The 18,572-nt window shown below is 40.6% G+C and overlaps 1 protein-coding gene across 2 annotated transcripts in view; it reads left to right on the forward strand.

Moving 5' to 3' along the window:
• The window catches only part of LOC138583653 (protein NLRC3-like), a 35,202-nt gene that overhangs the window by 11,067 nt on the left and 5,563 nt on the right, over nt 1-18,572 (forward strand). The window contains exons 3-5 of one of the 2 annotated variants that reach the window (XM_069655599.1): nt 10,387-10,622; nt 11,600-13,808; nt 14,881-15,054. In XM_069655599.1, the coding sequence (XP_069511700.1) occupies nt 10,387-10,622; nt 11,600-13,808; nt 14,881-15,054 (2,619 nt within the window). Of the gene's footprint in view, nt 1-10,386; nt 10,623-11,599; nt 13,836-14,880; nt 15,055-18,572 lie in introns of those variants that run through there. The other variant, XM_069655600.1, reaches the window with a different exon arrangement.

Here is an 18,572-nt window from a genome sequence, read left to right on the forward strand (position 1 = left end):
ACCATCAGCCATAAGATTAAGTTTTTCTATTTATTCTCAACAGCTCTTCTGCCTGCCACCAGGTCCACAAGCAATATTTTCCTAGGTAAAGTTACAGTGGGTATTTGTTAGCCCAGGGGTATCAAAGAAACGGCCCGCGGGCCAGATGCGGCCCGCCAGGAGGTCTCATCAGGCCCGCGAGACATTTTGGGGAAGGGGAAGAAAAAAAAAATATATATATATATATATATATATATATATGCCTATTTATATTTTTATAGAGAGATTTTTATAGATGTATATATAGAGAATTTGATGATCGTTTATCTGATCACGATATTAGGCATGAGCTGCCCTCACACTGAGGTCCGCTGGTTGAGCCAAGGAGCGGTGCTCAGACGCTTCTTTCAATTACGCACAGAGATCGCTCAATTCATGGCACAGAGAGGAAAGCAAGTGGCAGAGTAAGATAAGCCAGACAGGGTTACAGGTCTTGCTTTTTCAGTGGACATTACAGAACATTTGAATGTGATGAATGTTAACATGCAGGGCCGCAACAAACTCATCACAGAGTACTCCGACAGCGCTCGTGCTTTACAAATGAAATGTGCTCTGTGGCAGGCGCAGCTGTCCCAGCACAACCCAGCCCACTTCTCCTGTCTAAAATCTGTACCTGTGGATTACCAAAGTATGGACACGTACAGGAACACACTGTTGGGGCTCATAGCTGAGTTTAAAAGTCGATTAACTGTCTTCACTCAGCTGGAGAGGGATTACGCACGTGAGAGAGGAACTCCGAATGGAGCTGATCAAACTGCGAGTGTAGTGCACCGTTAAAGTACGAATCTACATCTGATCGTTTGACATTACTTTATAAAAGACAGCATTTGCATCAAAGGTAGTCTGTATGTTTAGGACAACATATGTATGTGAGCAGGTATTAACGTGAGGGATGAAGTCCAAACTGCGCAGTCGGCTGACGCACGGACACCCGAGGGACATAATGAAAATCGCCACCGTTTAGAAACTAGTTCTTTAGATGATTTCATTTTTTAGATTATACTTTGTGGTTTTGATGGTGAGGAAACTACCAGCAACTTATTTATATTTCTATTTTTAACTGTCATTTAACCTTAGAGTTTACAGGAAAAAATGATAAATATATATTATTTTTTTATATTATATATTATTTAATATTATAATATATTTGATATCATATAAAGTTGCAATAACACACAGGCTGCCATATAGTGTGTTTTGCTACCTTACGAACTAAAGTTACCCTTTTCTTGATAAACGAAAGTTACATTAGCTTAACGGCACTCTTCACTCAGGTAACAGGCTGGAGAATACAACAGTTAGCTAGCAAAGTTTCCAAACAAAACACAGGCTAACACAATCAGATAAAAAATTAAATATATCTTACCTCCATAAGTCGTAGTCTTTGTTCATGCTCTATCTGGTTCTTTGCTTCCATTTTCACTTCATATCTGGCACATCGCGCATGATGATCTCTCAGTCGCTAAAGCCTCTGCGACTCCCTTTGCCCAGGCATGTTCTTTGACGATGCATTCAGGTACACAAGGAGAGTTTTGGACTTGTGGGACTTCATGTCGGAGGGACGTTTTACAATTAAAAAAAATCTACTACTTTTGAAGTGAATTACTCCAAATTAATTGCTTAATTATATATATATATACACAATATGTTTTTTTTAAGCCTTGATTCTGAGTTAAAAAGTATAACATCTAGGATGAGCAGTTTTCCAGTTTAGCATAAACACATTTTGTCAGTAAGTCTGCAATTCCCATATTTCCTGAATGCAGCATTCTCTGAAAAAACTGTGGGGTTCAGGTGCTTAATTGGCCTGACCTGCCTGTGACCCTTTGAACAGAGCCACAAAACACAGTAGTCTGTCATGAATTCAGGTTTAAGCAATATTCCAACACAAATTCATGATAACTATCGTGAAGTGAAAAGCAATTTAGCACAATTATTCAAGTACTTCTTGCTTTATTTTAAATCATTGTAACTTGTTACCAAGCGGCTGCTTCAGTGCAGCCTTGGTAAATGGCCCATCAAGGGGAGGGGCCGTTCCCCCCTTCCACCAGCACTGCTGCTGCCTCAGAGCTGCAGAGCTGTGTGAGCTGCCCATCCCCCACCTTTCTCTGCTGCTCCTTCAAACTGCTTGGACTGACCAAGTTAATAATGATTAAAGTCTCACTGTTGCACTAACCTGGCAAAACAAAATCATGTCAACATCATGAGCATACAGAAGGAAAAAAAAAAAAAAAAAATCTATTTATATATAGGCATTTTGGGAATATTAGAATATTGAAAATATTACAATCTGACAGCAAATCTAATGAACTAATTGGTTCGAAGTATTCATCCCCCTAAGGAAGCATATTTGATGAAAGTTAATCATAAATATGTTTCTAACCATTAAGAAAAGGACAATAGGCAGTTTCAGGTATTTTAACTGTGATACCTGTTTTATTGTAATAAACTATAGTGCAAGATGACTGATTTGTAGAGGTTTCAAGCTGAGCTAATTTTAGCATTTTCCAGCTCATTCAAATGTTTTTTTAAAGAGTTTTAGCTTAAGTGAGGAACATTTCTCAACTAATTAAACAATCCATCCTTCATTATGTCACAACCAGGGCCTAGGGGAAACCCTGGTGCAATATGAAAATGGGACTACCCTCTTCCTGTCCCAAGCACCACCAGCAGCAAAGCATTTTTAAATGGTTTTATTCAAAAACACATCTTGCACACAAACATGCTGGCAGTCTGGCTGACCGAGTAGAGCCCAGAGGAACCGGGAGTAGCTGGCCCTTAAACTCCTGGCTGCAAGGAAGGAACCAATCAGCTCCCTGGGCAACCTTCACGCAAACACACCTGAAACCAATCACACACACTCAGGTAACAGAGGGTTACTGAAACAGATACAAGCACAAACAATAGAAACATTCACAAGACCTCTAGGGTCATAACACCTCCCCCCTTTTTAACATTCACACACACATACGAGTATGTTTGGGGAACAGATAGGAACCAAAAAGGTATTTAACGTTCTCTGATGATTATAAACATTAACTACTCCTTATATGTTCAGTATACAGGTCGGCACCAAACCCACAGATGAATTGTTACAATGTGTTTACAGCTGCCAATGTATGCAATGCTGTTACCGTGATAATAAATGACAGTTAAATATTGAATCTGTCTATAAAAACCAGATCCTGACATGTAAAAGGGACATCTATCATACTGTCAACTTAATTTAACTTTAAATATGGACAACTTACTGCATAATATATGGACTACAACAACCACAGACAAGGCGTCACTGCGTAGTCACTACTATATATAAATGTTGCCAGTTTACACTTAAGCTGCAACCACAGGTGACCCAACAAAAGTGGTGTGCAGTTACCACAAAAGGTCACAAACTAGTTACTGCGCACAAGTTTTACTTACAGCCACACATCACAAAGTGACCAAAAAAAAACAAAGCAGCCATGTCACACAAAACAAAGTTCATGTGCAAAGTATAACATTAAGCGAAACAAACTACAGAGACACCCAAACTTTACTTGCCTACCAACATGGCTAACTCACCTAGCTAGTCTTCAGTGACTTGCCGAGCTTGAGGCATCTTTAAACATTCTATTCAGTGCAACATCGCAGACCAGGAATCTAGTCAACTGCGATACATTGAAGCATGCCCCCACTCAGGATTACCACCAGAAATAAGAAAGGCAAAATAAGGTGGCAAATTCTTGAACTTGCCCGGCAGCTATCTGGTCAGGTTGCCCAGTCAGAAACACAACATACAGCAACAACAACTAATTAACAAAAGAGATGACCACTACACTTAACTGAAGGCCACTAATACAGACAAACTGAACCACGGCTACCTCACTTCACTTCAAGCCCCAAATTGTTAGGACCAGGGCCTAGGGGAAACCCTGGCGCAACAAGTAAATCCTCTTCTCCTCTTCCTGTCCTCAAAGCACCACCAGCAGCGAAGCATTTTTAAATGGTTTTATTCAAAAACACATCTTGCACACAATCAAAAATGCTGGTAGTCTGGCTGACCAAGGAGAGCCCCCAGGAACTGGTGAAGACCCGTCCTTTAAACTCCTGGGTGCGAGGCTGGAACCAATCAGCTCTATGGACAACCTGCAATCAAACACACCTGCAACCAATCACACACACACTCTGGTAGAAGAGGGATATTTAAGCAGAGGCAATGAAAAGCACATATAGAAATGTTTATATGATCTCTGGGGTCTTAACAATTCTAAGTGCTGTACAAATGTGTAGTTCTTATTATTAAGTTATTCATAGACATACTTATAAAGAAATAATTTTGTGCCAGAAATATTCACATCATATAATTATCCCCGAAATAAATACCAGCTCTGAGAGGTGTTTGTTTCCCAGTACTGTGCGAGACAGGTATAATAAAACTCTGCACTTTTCATGTGGTTTCAGTTGATAGTGGTGGTGAATATAATGTATTAATGTATAATATCTTTTCTATGTTGGCAAAAATATTACGAAACACCTTTTAAAAAACATTCAAGTCAATATGTGACCTTTTGCTGCATGTCATCCTCCCTCTTTCTCATCCTGTTTCCTGTCACGTCTCAGCTGTCCTATCGCATAAAGCCATGAAAGGCCAAAAAAAATAATACTTACAGTAAAAAAACTCTTGGTTTGGGCTATTTTGACAGGTCACAGTCCAAATTTTGACTCCAAACAGTCAGAAGCTCTGTATGTGCCTGTTCTGGCTACTCTTGCGCAGATGTAAGTGTAAAAATATCAGAGTAGACTTCAGAGGAGGAGGTCTATGACTCGCAAAATAATAAGCACTCGCGGAGATCTTTCCAGGTTGAAAAAAAGGTTCTCAATTTATTTAAATAAAAAATAATCACCGTGGTTGACTTCGTACAATAAACAAAACAAAAAGTCAATTTAGCAGTAGATAAACTGTCCTCACTCCTCACTCCTTCAACACAAAAAGCGGAGACTTCAGAGGAGAACCCAGCTGCCCCAATCATAGGAGGAGGGCCTTGAGCAGCAGAAAACAATCATAATAAATTATCATTTATCTGCAATATATCTACCACTTTCAATAATTAATCAACATTATTACCATTATTATTTTGATTTACCATTTTCCAAAAAATTTATAAATATGAAAAAATATGAATAGGCTCCAACAGTGCCATTATTTTATAAGCGTTATTATTTTACTAATAATAGCTAATTTTTAGAAAATGAAATAAGCCTGCAAATGAACTATAATATCCCCTTTTAACTGCAATGGTTCCACATAATAAAATATTACATGATCCAAGTTCAAATTTGATAACAATGTCATAGAAATATCAAGAAATATCTAAGTGCTTGGCAAAAACGCCATTTTGTAACCACAAAATAACAGCAGCATGAAGTCACTGTTTTTCTACATACACTAAATAAATGCATCAATCAAATATAAATATAAATAAAAAAACAAGTGCTCAGGTGGGAAAACTGCCTATATAAAGAGCAAAAGGCATAAACTCTATAAACTTGCAAAAACTTGCATTCTTTCCTTTGAGAAACCATAAAAAACTTTATATTGCCAGATTAGAAATTTCATTGGCTAAGTGATGCGTCAATCATCTGGAGCCCTGCATGTAAGTGGCTCGGGAGAGAAGTGATAGAAGAAAGACTGTCTGTTGTATACACGACCACTCATTGGCTGCTGAGGCTTCAAGGCGGGTGCAGTCAGTGCAGTCAACCAAACTTGGCAGTCAGGAAGACATTACAGAGCCCTAATGGTGTCTGCTGTGAAACGAGAAAAAGTTTTGGACTCATAAAAGCATGTAAAAGTATCCACAATTGCAGTTTTTTGCTATTTTTTCACCATTTATCCACGTATTACTGTGTTTTTGACTAAATATTTTCATTGAAATGGATTTACTGGACAGTTGGGAATGAGAGAAAACAGTCTTTTGATGAAAATGGATGCAGATACTTGTTTGTTACTTACTTTGCTTGTTTGTTTTTTGATAGTACCTGAATGATGTGGATTTGGCTTAAAAAGGTTGACATGTGTGGAATCAAAGATTTCAAATGATACATGCCAAGACTATAATCTAAAATATAACCGTTAGCTTATCTGTTAAGGTGTTGTCGAAAAAGTTACCAAAGTAGCCGGATGGCCCGCCTGTGGGCCTCAGGTTTAATTTACATCAGATCCTGATCGGAGTCAGCTGGGTGATCATTCAATCAATCAACATTTTGCGCATTGAAACCGTGATTGTAATAAAAGTATTTAAATAAGCACAATGTACATAGTAAAAATAATAGTCCAAACCTCTACATTATTACAAATACATTCAACCAATAGTCCAATCCTTGAATGATGAAAAATACATTACATTTATTAAAATACTAATGCTGACAAGAAGCAAATCACTACATATATGAAGATGGAACCCTGAAATGACTATTATCACAATAATTGCCATCTGATTTTCTGTCAACATTTCAGCTGTACTTGCCTACATCTATAGGCTGCTGTTGGGTAATATTATTCATAAACATAATATCTAATAAGCTCCCTATGTTTTGTATTCGTAAATTCTTAATCTGTAAAGTAACTACTGACTAGAACTGTAAAATTAATCCAGTAAAAAGTAGAGTAGAGTTGCAGTGGAGTAGAAATAAAATGTGGCATGAATAGAGGGGACATTAAGACAAGTACCTTTAAATTGTCTTAAAGTGCAGCACTTTAGTAAATGTATTTATATTCAGAGACTGGTAGCAATGATACTATATGTGCTTCTTGTGTATGTAGTTTTATTTTAAGTAATTATGTACTACTTGAAGCAATAGAGGCTGAAGCAGCATTACTTGCATCAGTAGCATTTTCCCCTTTGCTCAATATTTGTGTAATGTCATAGCGTATTTTAGTCTAATTTATAATGTATGATATTATATGATAATCAAATAATAATAATTATTGTTAATCATTGAATATTTATGATTTAATGTATTATAATATTTATAGTTGACAAAAGTATATTTGCAATTTTTTCCAGTTTAAATATACTGTCTGCCTCAGCAGTACTTGTATCAGTAGTATTTTTCCCCTTTGCTCACTGTTGTGTCATAGTGTTATTTACTATCATTTTAACTTTTAACTATTTACCTTAATTTAGTGTAATCATGTATATTTGACAAACACTATTTGCTCTATTTTTCTAGTTTAAATGTATTCTCTGCCTTTGGTTTTCATTTTGCTCTTGTTCAACCCCACAGTCATGCTGTCACATGACATGAAACAGCCAAGCACAAAAATCCTCACCCTTAGCCAATCAGAAAATTCGACTGCTCCCCTCCCCTCAAATTTTATTTTAACTGCAATACAGGTGAACGGTCAGTAGTAGGAGCCCAAGAGCACTGGCAAACACACACTTTTCAGAGATTTCTATTTTTTTGGGGACCTCTTCTGAAACTTATACAGATCATTCATTAGGGTCAATGGAGCTCATCCTAGCATTTTCCTTGTGCGGGCCGGGCAAAATGTCCTCACAAGGAAAAATTTCCACACAAGAAAGGTGGGATGTCAGAGGTTGGTCCACACAAGTATAGCAATACAAACACACACACACACACACCCGCGCACACACACACACACACACACACACACACACACACAAATTTGGTCTGTATTTCAAAAATAATGAATCATGAATTTAGCAACCCTTGTCAACACTACCTGGCAAGGACTGATTCACAAAAGATATATTTCCATTGATATTCCAGCCCAAACTCACCCGTAAAGTTTTGCAGACCCGAGCAGTTTACTCTCATTTTGCATCTGATTGTGAAGAGGAGCTGTCGGCACCTCCACTCTTGCTTTCAACAAATGTTAATATAACAGCCATTTAAATATGGCAACACCAAATAAAGAAATCAAAGCAAAGCCCCCCAAATTTTAATTTACTAAACCTTCCACGTAGCCTTTTTAACCACAGACGTAAGGAGACGAGCAGATATGACACAGATCTGTGTTTCTCTTGCTCTGTACCTGGATCAATAATGTCGCGATCTGTCTGTATTTCTGCACAAAGTTATTACAAAGTATAAAGTGTGTGTCCATGCTGTGAACGACACGAGAAAGAGCTGCAACCTGCGATCAGTTCATCATAGTTCATAATAACGCAGCGCGGGGAGGACACAGACGTTTAATAACATGGATCTGTGTGTGTATGTCATGAGTTATTCTAGTTTAGTTCTGGTTCTGATGTATTGCATTTCAGGGTTCAGATATTGTTTCCTGTTTTACCTGGTCACTTTGTCTCTTGTCATGAGTTCTCATTGTTTAGTTTTGTATTTAGTTTATTCTGTGTTCTGGTCACATTTAGTCTTGTTTAGTGAAGTATTTATCTTGTGTCTCTTTGGTTCGATCATTTCCTGTTTTACTTTGACACCTTGTCTCTTGTTATATCCACTTCCTGTCTTTGTGTGTTTGTCACTTGTTTGATTGTGTGCCTTGCCCTTGTCTCACCTGTGTCTGATTAGCCTCACCTCCTTAGTTTATTTAGTCTTTGTGCTCCCCTGTCTCGTGGCTGGTTCATTGTCTTTGTCTGTTAAACCCAAGGTACGTCTTCCGTCTTGATCCCCATGTTTGCCCGTGCATTGTTTTGGATTACCTGGCTCCTTGTGTTTTCGCCTGTTTGTTGGATCTTCAGTTGGACTTTTGTTTTATTAAATCATATATATATCTAAGTCTGCATCTGGGTCCTCACCTTTCTTGTGAACATTGAATCAGGACAGTTAATCACACAGAGCTTTCTGCCTGTCACTGTTAACACACTCCAGTCTGCTGTGTAGTTTTCACTGAAAAACACAGAACTTTAGAGGAGCTTCAGGCTTCATGATCAAACTAAGTTTTATATCACGTCATCACTTCAGTCCACGATCACCCCACCCCTTTGCCCTTCAGTGTGCAGCTGAAAGCCAAAATTACCTGGCTCACCCAGTTGGGGCCGCTGGGACCTCACCATGTCTTCTGGGACCTCACCATGCCTTTAAAGGCCCTGGAAACTCGGCTTGAAATAGCAAAAATGCATATATGATATCTACATACCTATATATATATATATATATATATATATATATATACGCACACACACATATATATATATATAGGTATAGAGTGAATAAATATGAAATGAATATATAGTCAAAATAGATGTTCAGAACCACTAGAAAATCAGCTCATTATCGGGGTCCGCCTGTCAGCGTTCTCATGGCAACTGTCAACACAACAATGGCGCATGGGAAAGCAGTGTTTCCTCTAGGACTTTCAGCAGCAGGGTAGAGGGTTTGTTGTACCACCCAGGTATGTGTGCATGTGCACATCATATCAAAACTATTGCTGTCAGGTGATTAACAAAAAAATCTAATTAATTACAGGTTTTGTAATCAAACAATTTCAATTAATGTCATATATTAATGATTTCTGTGAGAAGCACATCACATGTAGACTTACCCTCTTTATCGATGGTTATTTCTTACTTCCACAGTTTGATTGTACTTTCTTCTTCACCTCATTATGTTTTAATTCACAAACTACTTTAATCTGATCACTTTGCTTCAGTCCCCCAACACACCTGCACCTCTGCTCTCTGCACCGCTACTGTGCAGAGACGTTAAAAGTATGTGGACAGGAGTTAGCTCAGACTCGGAGAGGAAGATTGATCGTGAGCCGAGAAGTGTTTTGCACCTGTGAGGGCGGGACAACTGCGGTTAATTGGCTCAAGGAAATTTATGACGTGATAAATATCATACATAACCACGCCCAATTCAACCTCAGCGTCAGGGAAGTTAACAAAGAAAGAATGGCAATAACTGGAGTTTGGGTTAAAACTAATTTCTAAAACTTTTAAGATGCTAACTAGTATGTTCATAAGACCCTAAATTACACAGTTAGAAGGATTTTGTGGATTTGGGTTTACAGGGGCTTTAATGTCTTAATTGTCAGTGCAGTTGCTGTCCATAAATCCCTACACCACCGCTTTGTTGAGTACCAGCAAATGTGTTGTGTGGCTTGAACCAGGAACACTGATGTTATATGGTAGTGTGGTCCAGCAGAAGGTAGTTGCAGGTAGTGTTTAGCTTGTATTAACAGAAACCAGTAAAATTAAAAGAGCAAATAAGGGTTCCAGGCACCATGAAGAGATATCTAAGCAACTGTTAAAAGTGTATAAAGAAGACTTCATCAAGTGAAACAAAACACTTCAAATAAACTACTTCTTTTACTTACTCCTACGGCACATACAACTAGACCTTTACTGCTATCAGTGACTGTCCTGATTGTCTTCTTTCTCACAGCCAGAGGAAGAGGAGTCATGTTTCTGTGGAGGAGCAGCCGTCCTGCTGTGCTGTGTGTCAGGAGGCCATGAAGGATCCGCTCTCCATCAGCTGTGGACACTCGTTCTGCAGACAGTGCATCACCTCATACTGGGACCAGTCTGCTTCACCAGAAGACTCCCCCTGTCCCCAGTGTGGAAAAAGATGCAGAACAGAACCTGGACCTCAGACAGCCTTTCAGACCAGCACTATACATAGTAAGTCTCAGCCCACTGGGTCAACAAACTTCAAATACAAAAAAAAACATTGGTTGTTTTGGAGCAATGCATTCAAGTCTCAGCAAGTTGCACTTCTTTTTCTTAACCTTGTGTCTTTTCTTCACATACACAATGGTCAGCAATGGATCTATGAGCTGTTGAAAATTCACCAAATTAAGGCCAATTGTATTGGTAGTGTCATAACCCGGCCCATAAGGCCATGACAAACAGCGGGAAGGGACAAAATTAGAATTTATTACAAAATGAAGGAAAGTTAAGTGAGGAGTTTACAAATACTATGAGATGTGTGAAATCTGTATTATCAGTAGTGTACATGTGGGTGTGTGAGTATGGTGTGGTGAGATGTTTGAAGAGTGCACTAACACAAAGAAGGCATTGAGTCCAGAGCGAGTGAGAGAGAGAGCTTGCCGCGGTATTTTTACCCATGGAGCAATGGGCCCAGATACAGCTGCAGCTAATCAACCAGCTCCTCTGCAAGGAAACAAATATGCAATAATACAACACACTAAATACTATGCAAGGGCCGTCGCAGGAGTTAGGTTTCAGACATTTAAACAGCCACTTAATCTTTGATCTATCTATGATGTAAGACTGCAGTGATGGCTAGGATAAGTCAAAATGTGGTAGGTTGAGAAATGAGGCCAATTCTTTGTTGTTCTTGTAGCTTGTTTAACACACAAGGATTTCTCTGACCAGATAATTATTTATGACAGCAAAAAGGTTTATTTGACACAAAATGCATTTGATATATAGGAAGTAAACAAAACCTAACAATTCAATGCTTGACTTTTGTTTTTTACAAAATATCAGACTTGGTGTAAAAAGTGTTTTTGATGAATGATGGTTTAATTGCAAAAAAGGGTTTTTTAAATTACAAGACTGTAGACTTCACAGTGTTGCCATCCTCTCTAAAAACAGGTTTCTGTTCTGACACTGTAACTTTCTCTCTACTTCAGTCAGAGGTGGTCTCCAGGATGTTGTTGAGGGACATAAGATGAGTCTGAGGACGAGATATGAATTTGTGAATGAAGGAGCTGAAGCAGGAAGTAGAGCCCTCTTCAACAGAATCTTCACTGAGCTCTACATCACAGAGGGACAGAGTGAAGAGGTGAATACCCAACATGAGGTTTGGCAGCTTGAGACAGCTTCCAAGATGGAGACCCTCAGTGAGACTCCAATCAAGTGCCAGGACATCTTTAAAGCCTTTCCTGACCAACAGAATCACATCAGAGTCGTTCTGACCAATGGCGTCGCTGGTGTTGGAAAAACCTTCTCAGTGCAGAAGTTCACTCTGGACTGGGCAGAGGGCTCGGAGAACCAAGATATCACTCTGGTGATTCCGCTTTCCTTCAGGGAGCTGAACCTGATCAGAGACGAGCAGTACAGTCTCCTCAAGCTGCTCCATGATTTCCATCCAACATTACAGAAGCTCACAGCAGAGACGCTCACAGTCTGTAAACTGTTGTTCATCTTTGATGGCCTGGATGAGAGCAGACGTGCATTGGATTTCTACAACAATCAGGTTGTGTCTGATGTCTCACAGAAGTCATCAGTAAATGCACTACTTACAAACGTAATTGAGGGTAATCTGCTCCCTTCAGCTCTCATCTGGATAACTTCTCGGCCTGCAGCAGCCAATCAGATCCCTCCTTCATGTGTGGACAGGGTAACAGAAGTCCGAGGCTTCACTGACGCCCAGAAGGAGGAGTACTTCAGGAAGAGGTTCAGTGATGAAGAGCTGTCCAGCAGAATCATCTCACACATCAAGACATCCAGGAGCATCCACATCATGTGTCTAATCCCAGTCTTCTGCTGGATCACTGCGACAGTTCTGGAGCACATGATGACCACAGACCAGAGGGGAGGGCTGCCCAAGACCCTGACTGACATGTACTCACACTTCCTGCTGGTTCAGACAAAGAGGAAAAGGCAGAAGTATGATGAGGGACAAGAGATGAGTCCACAGGAGCTCATCAAGGCTGACAGTGAAGTTCTCCTGAAGCTGGGGAGGCTGGCGTTTGAACATCTGAAGAAAGGAAACATCATGTTCTACCAAGAAGACCTGGAGCGGTGTGGTCTGGGTGTCACAGAGGCCTCGGTGTACTCAGGAGTTTGTACAGAGATCTTCAAAAGAGAGTGTGTGATCTTCCAGAAAACAGTCTACTGCTTCGTTCATCTGAGCATTCAGGAGTTTCTGGCTGCAGTCTACATGTTCCACTGTTACACCAACAAAAACACAGAGGTACTGGAGGCTTTCCTGGAGGAGAAAAGAAGTGAACAGAAACATGACGACAATGATGTTGAAGGTGAAGAGAAAGGTAATGACCACCCATACGCTGGATATGATTATGATTTTGATGATGATGATAATGAAGATGATGATGATGAAGATGAAGAACAAGATGATGACGACCCATACGCTGGAGATGATTATGATTTTGATGATGATGATAATGAAGATGATGAAGATGAAGATGAAGAACAAGATGATGACGACCCATACGCTGGAGATGATTATGATTTTGATAATGATGATAATGAAGATGATGATGATGAAGATGATGATGATGAAGATGATGATGATAAAGATGATTATAATGATGATGATGAAGACAAAGAAAAGGATAGTGATGACTTATATGATTCTTATGATGATGATTATGGCTACGGAACTGCAGTTAAAAGTGATGACAGTGACTCTTCCTTGAAAGTCTTCCTAGGTAGAGTCATGGAAAAGTCCTTGAGAAGTAAAAATGGTCACCTGGACCTGTTTGTTCGCTTCCTTCATGGACTGTCTCTGGAGTCAAACCAAATACTCTTAGGAGGCCTACAGGGTCGCACAGACACCAGTCCACAAATGATCCAAAGAGTCATCGACAACCTGAAGGAGATGAACAGTGATGAGATCTCTCCTGACAGAAGCATCAACATCTTCCACTGTCTGATGGAGATGAACGACCACTCGGTACATCAGGAAATCCAAGAGTTTCTGAAGTCAGGAAGCAGATCACATAATGAACTCTCTGTGGTCCACTGCTCTGCTCTGGCCTACATGCTGCAGATGTCAGAGGAGGTTCTGGATGAGTTAGACCTGAAGAAGTACAACACAACAGATGAGGGACGACTGAGACTGATTCCAGCTGTGAGGAACTGCAGGAAGGCTGTGTAAGTGCACGCATTTTAAATAAGTCAAGTCAAATTAAATAAAACTAAAGTTAAACATGCACAGTTCATATGTATCCTTTACTAGTTTTGCACTGCCATTGCATAAAAAATGTCAGTTGAGTTTATTTATTTTTTACAAATGTTCTTGAGTTGTGAAGAATTCAATAGGAACAAAATTTGTACATGCTTTAGGTAAGGTTAAGGTTTGTCAAGCCAGCTAACAGTTACGGGGCCCTATCTTACAGCTGTTGGACCAGACACCTAGCAGCGCAAGTGTCATTGCTAATTTACGCCATAAACAGTTGTGTAAGTAGCACTTGTGCCCATCTATGTGCCTATTGACGTGTTTTATTCAAATGAGGTATGGTCAGGTGCATTGGTGACTTTTTTTTCCTGATATAGAGGAAGACACACCGATGACTACCTCCTCCCGTGCATGCTTCATCCTCCAAGACCCCCTAAAAGGCTAAAAAAACCTTTAGCCTGAGACCAACATTAAGTCTCCCTCATGCGCACTCTTTGATGTGCTGTCACTGAAGTGCATACAGAAACACACACTCGCATAATATATGTATTATCTGCCTCAAACATAATTACCAGTGTCACTGATAGTCATGCCCAAATGCCCCAAACACATATATAAAGGATTTAAGGGACTTACAACCCCTTTACAGCCTTTGTGCCATATGGTGCACCGTGTTATTAACAAAAAGTTGTTGGCTCCAAAAGCACTGGGCCATGCGCTTCAGAACATGGGCTCCAGGTTGTTTAAAGTAGCTTGACTTACACATGGTGTATATATTTATTATTATAATTATTATTGTATTCTAATAATGTCATTTTGTCCATGCCTTTTTTTATCCATCACTTGTTTTACCCTGTCCTTTACTTTGAGCTGTTGTAACAAGTACATTTCCCCCAAATGGGGGATCAATAAAGTCTATCTTTATCTTTATCTTTGAGCTCCATGCAAGGCACTGTTTCAGGATCAGTTTTTTCGAGACTGTAGTTTACTTTATTATTTGACTGTACTTCTCAAAATAAAAGATTTTTTATTTATCTGTATTCACAGATTTCATAACTGTGGACTTTCAGACACTCACTTTGAGGTTTTGGCCTCAGCTCTGAAGTCTAATCCCTCTCATTTAAAAAAACTGGACCTGAGCAACAACAGTTTGCAGGACACAGGAGTGAAGCTGCTGTCTGCTGGACTAGAGAGTCCAAACTGCAAACTTGAGAGTCTGAGGTCAGTTTATGGTCTGTCTGGTGGTGGTTTGTCTATGTGTTCTCCATATACTCTGTATATAGAATATACAGGAAACAGTGCATGTTAAAGGATGTCTTTTTACCATTAAATTTCAATTAACAGCCTAGGCCTTTAGTTGCTTTAATGTATAAACTCACCCTGCCTATTCAAGACGGGTGTCTATACGAGATGGGCTTTAGTTTATTTTTGTCCAAAACTCTTGGACAGCAAAGATGAAAACTATAAAAATGTTGATTTAAACCAGTAAGAATGTTTACCTTTGTACCAACTTAGGCTATGGACCAACATAGCAATTGAAAATCCCTGATGTGATCTTGCCATGTCTTTGCCTACCTGCTGCTATGAGAGAGTGAGGGAGAGACAGAGACCCCGGTTTAAAGTATCACTAACGCCGGAGACACAACGGACGAGGAAGCACTGCGAAGCGCCGCGCAACGAAAATCGCACGCAAGCCGGAGCACTTCCGTTCACACCAGACACACATTTCTCTGCGCCGGTCGACAAGCGCCTCTGCTCCTCAGCTGTCGTTTACTCACATTTGGATCTGTTTTTTCATCATGCTCTCTCTCTCTTGCTCTCTCTCTCTCTGTTTGCGTGTGTTTGGACACCCCGCCCCCAGCCGCTATATCCAGCCCACTTTGTGTCTCTCTCTTTCTTGTGTGTGTGTGTGTGCGCGTGTATCTTCATCTCTCTCGCGCTCTGTTTAGATACTGACAAATATATAAAAGCACACAAATATAACGCATATATATAAATATATCGCATTTGTCAATCGCAGTGTTTTATTTTGAAAATTGACCGGATTCTCTCGTTGTTTCATGTGCGACTTCCTGCCAGGACTGACGCGATCGCTCGCAGATTGCGCTAAAAATAGACCAGACGCCGAAACGATCGCTGCAGGGGGCGAGCTGGCTGCGGAGGTGCGCGCCGCGCCGCATCTGGTGTGAACGACACAATCAGTTAACATGGGCGCCGAATGGAAACTGGCTCCGCTTCGCGACTATTCGCCGCGCTTCCGCCTCTGGTGTGTCCCCAGCATAAGGAGTGCTACGCAGACATGTAGGTCTGTAAAGCTGTCAAAGCAAATCAATATACGTTTTGTGTGTTGTTTAATGCAAACAGTATATACCATAAAAATGTTGCTTGACAGACAGCTGGAGAAAGCATGTTACCATTATTTCTTTTTTTTTGTTTTGTTTTTATTAGGGAAGGTTTTACAAAAATGAACACTGAATACACAAATAGAATCTCATAACATTAACAGTTAACTTTTCTCTAGACATTTTCTTACAAAGGTTGTGGTACATTATGAGAAAATAAATGAATACGAATAAATAAAATACATTAAAAAGTAAAAACAAACAAATAAAAAAGCAATAAATAAATATTTCCAAAGGTTGAAACGAAGATCTGCAATAACAGTGGTAATTTAATAATAATAATAATAATAATAATAATAATACATTTTATTTATATAGTGCTTTAAAAGGTACTCAAAGACACTTTACATGTAAAAACAACATAGCAAGACATTAAAAGCAATATACAGTATAAAACAATCAAGATGCAGAAAAATAAAGTTAAAATGTGTATATATAAAGAAAAGAAAAAACACAGACAGTCACAGATTAAAAGCAGATTTAAATAGGTGGTTTTGAGTCCAGTGTTGAAAGGGGGGAGTGAGGGAGAGTTTCTGAGGTGATGGGGGAGGGAGTTCCAGAGGGAGGGGGCAGCAATAGAGAAGGCCCTGTCCCCCCAGGTCCGGTGCTTGGATCTGGTGAGAGGAGTGAGGAGGTTGCTGTTGGCGGATCTGAGGTTACAGGTGGGAGTGTATTGGTGAAGGAGGTCAGTGAGGTAGGGGGGGGCTAGGTTGTGGAGGGCCTTGTTGGTGATGAGGAGGATTTTAAATTGGATTCTTTGTTGAATGGGGAGCCAGTGGAGGTTCAGAAGGACTGTGGTGATATGATCTCTAGTGCGGGTGTGGGTGAGAAGACGGGCGACAGAGTTTTGAATGTTTTGTAGTTTGTTGAGGATTTTGGAGGAGGTGCCGTAGAGGATGCTGTTGCAGTAGTCCAGTCATGAGGTGATACATGCGTGAATGAGTGTTTCAGCTGCTGAGAACGAGGGGGATGGGCGAAGATGGGCAATGTTTCTGAGATGGAAAAAGGCGTTTTTTGAGATGTGGTTAACATGACGTTGAAATGAGAGGGATAGATCGAAGATGACACCAAGGTTACGGACGTGTGTGGAAGCGGGAACAGTGAAGCCATCGATGCAGAAGGAGAAGTCGGGGCAGGATGAGGTGAGTGATTTGGGGCCGATGATGAGGATTTCAGATTTGTTGCTGTTGAGTTGAAGGAAATTTGCCTGCATCCAGTTTTTTATTTCTGTGAGGCAGTTAGTGATGGTGGAGTGTGTGGCAGCAGTGATGGATTTGGTGGAGATGTACAGCTGGGTGTTGTCGGCATAGCAGTGGAAACGGAGGCCTTGAAGGCGGATGATGTGACCAAGGGGAAGCATGTAGAGGATGAAGAGGAGGGGGCCAAGCACCGAACCTTGAGGGACACCTTGAGAGAGAGGGGCTGTGTTTGAATATGAATTATTGATACTTATAAACTGGTGGCGGTTGGAGAGGTAGGATTTGAGCCAGGAGAGGGCGGTGCCAGTGATGCTGAGGGATGACTCTAGGCGGTTGAGGAGGATGGAGTGATTGATGGTGTCAAAAGCAGCACTGAGGTCGCGTAGGATGAGGATATTGAGGGAGTGAGTGTCAGAAGCGAGGAGAAGGTCGTTGGTGACTTTAATTTAGGCAGTTTCTGTGCCGGGGTGGGATCTGAAGCCGGATTGAAATGGTTCATAGATTTGGTTGGAGTCCAGGTGGGTTCTGAGTTTAGAGACGACAGTGCGTTCCAGTATTTTTGATAGAAAGGGGAGATTGGAGATGGGACGGTAGTTGTTGGGGATGTCAGGGTCAAGGCCGGGATTTTTGAGAATGGATGTTACAGAGGCGAGTTTGAGGGCAGGGGGGACAGAGCCAATAGACAGGGAGGAGTTGATTACAGAGAGGATGAGGGGAAGAGCAGGAAAACAGGCTCTCACTAATGAGGAGGGGATGGGGTCCAGGACGCAGGTGGAGCTCTTCATGCCAGACAGTGATTTGAGGAGGTCGGCGGGGGAGATCAGGAAGAATTGGGAGAGTGACCGGTCAGTTAGGTGGGGAGTGGGAGATTCCGGGAGGGTGGAGATGGGATTGGGCAGTTGGTTGTAGATTGTTTCGATTTTAGTTTGATAAAATGATAGAAAGGAGTTGCATTTGTCGGCAGTGAAGGAGTGGGAAGGATTGTCCATAGGTTTTAACAGTTTGTTTATATTGGAGAAAAGGACCTTGGGGTTAGCGGATCCGGAGTGGATGAGGCCAGAGTAGTAAACGGAGCGTGCAGTGTTGAGGGCGTCCTTGTAATGTTGAATGTAATCTTTGTCTGCCAGGATGTGTACTG

Source organism: Semicossyphus pulcher, unplaced genomic scaffold (assembly GCF_022749685.1).
Source record: "Semicossyphus pulcher isolate SPU_LCO1_2020_fin unplaced genomic scaffold, fSemPul1.0.p SCAF_9, whole genome shotgun sequence".
In the NCBI taxonomy this organism is placed as follows: Eukaryota; Metazoa; Chordata; class Actinopteri; order Labriformes; family Labridae; genus Semicossyphus; species Semicossyphus pulcher.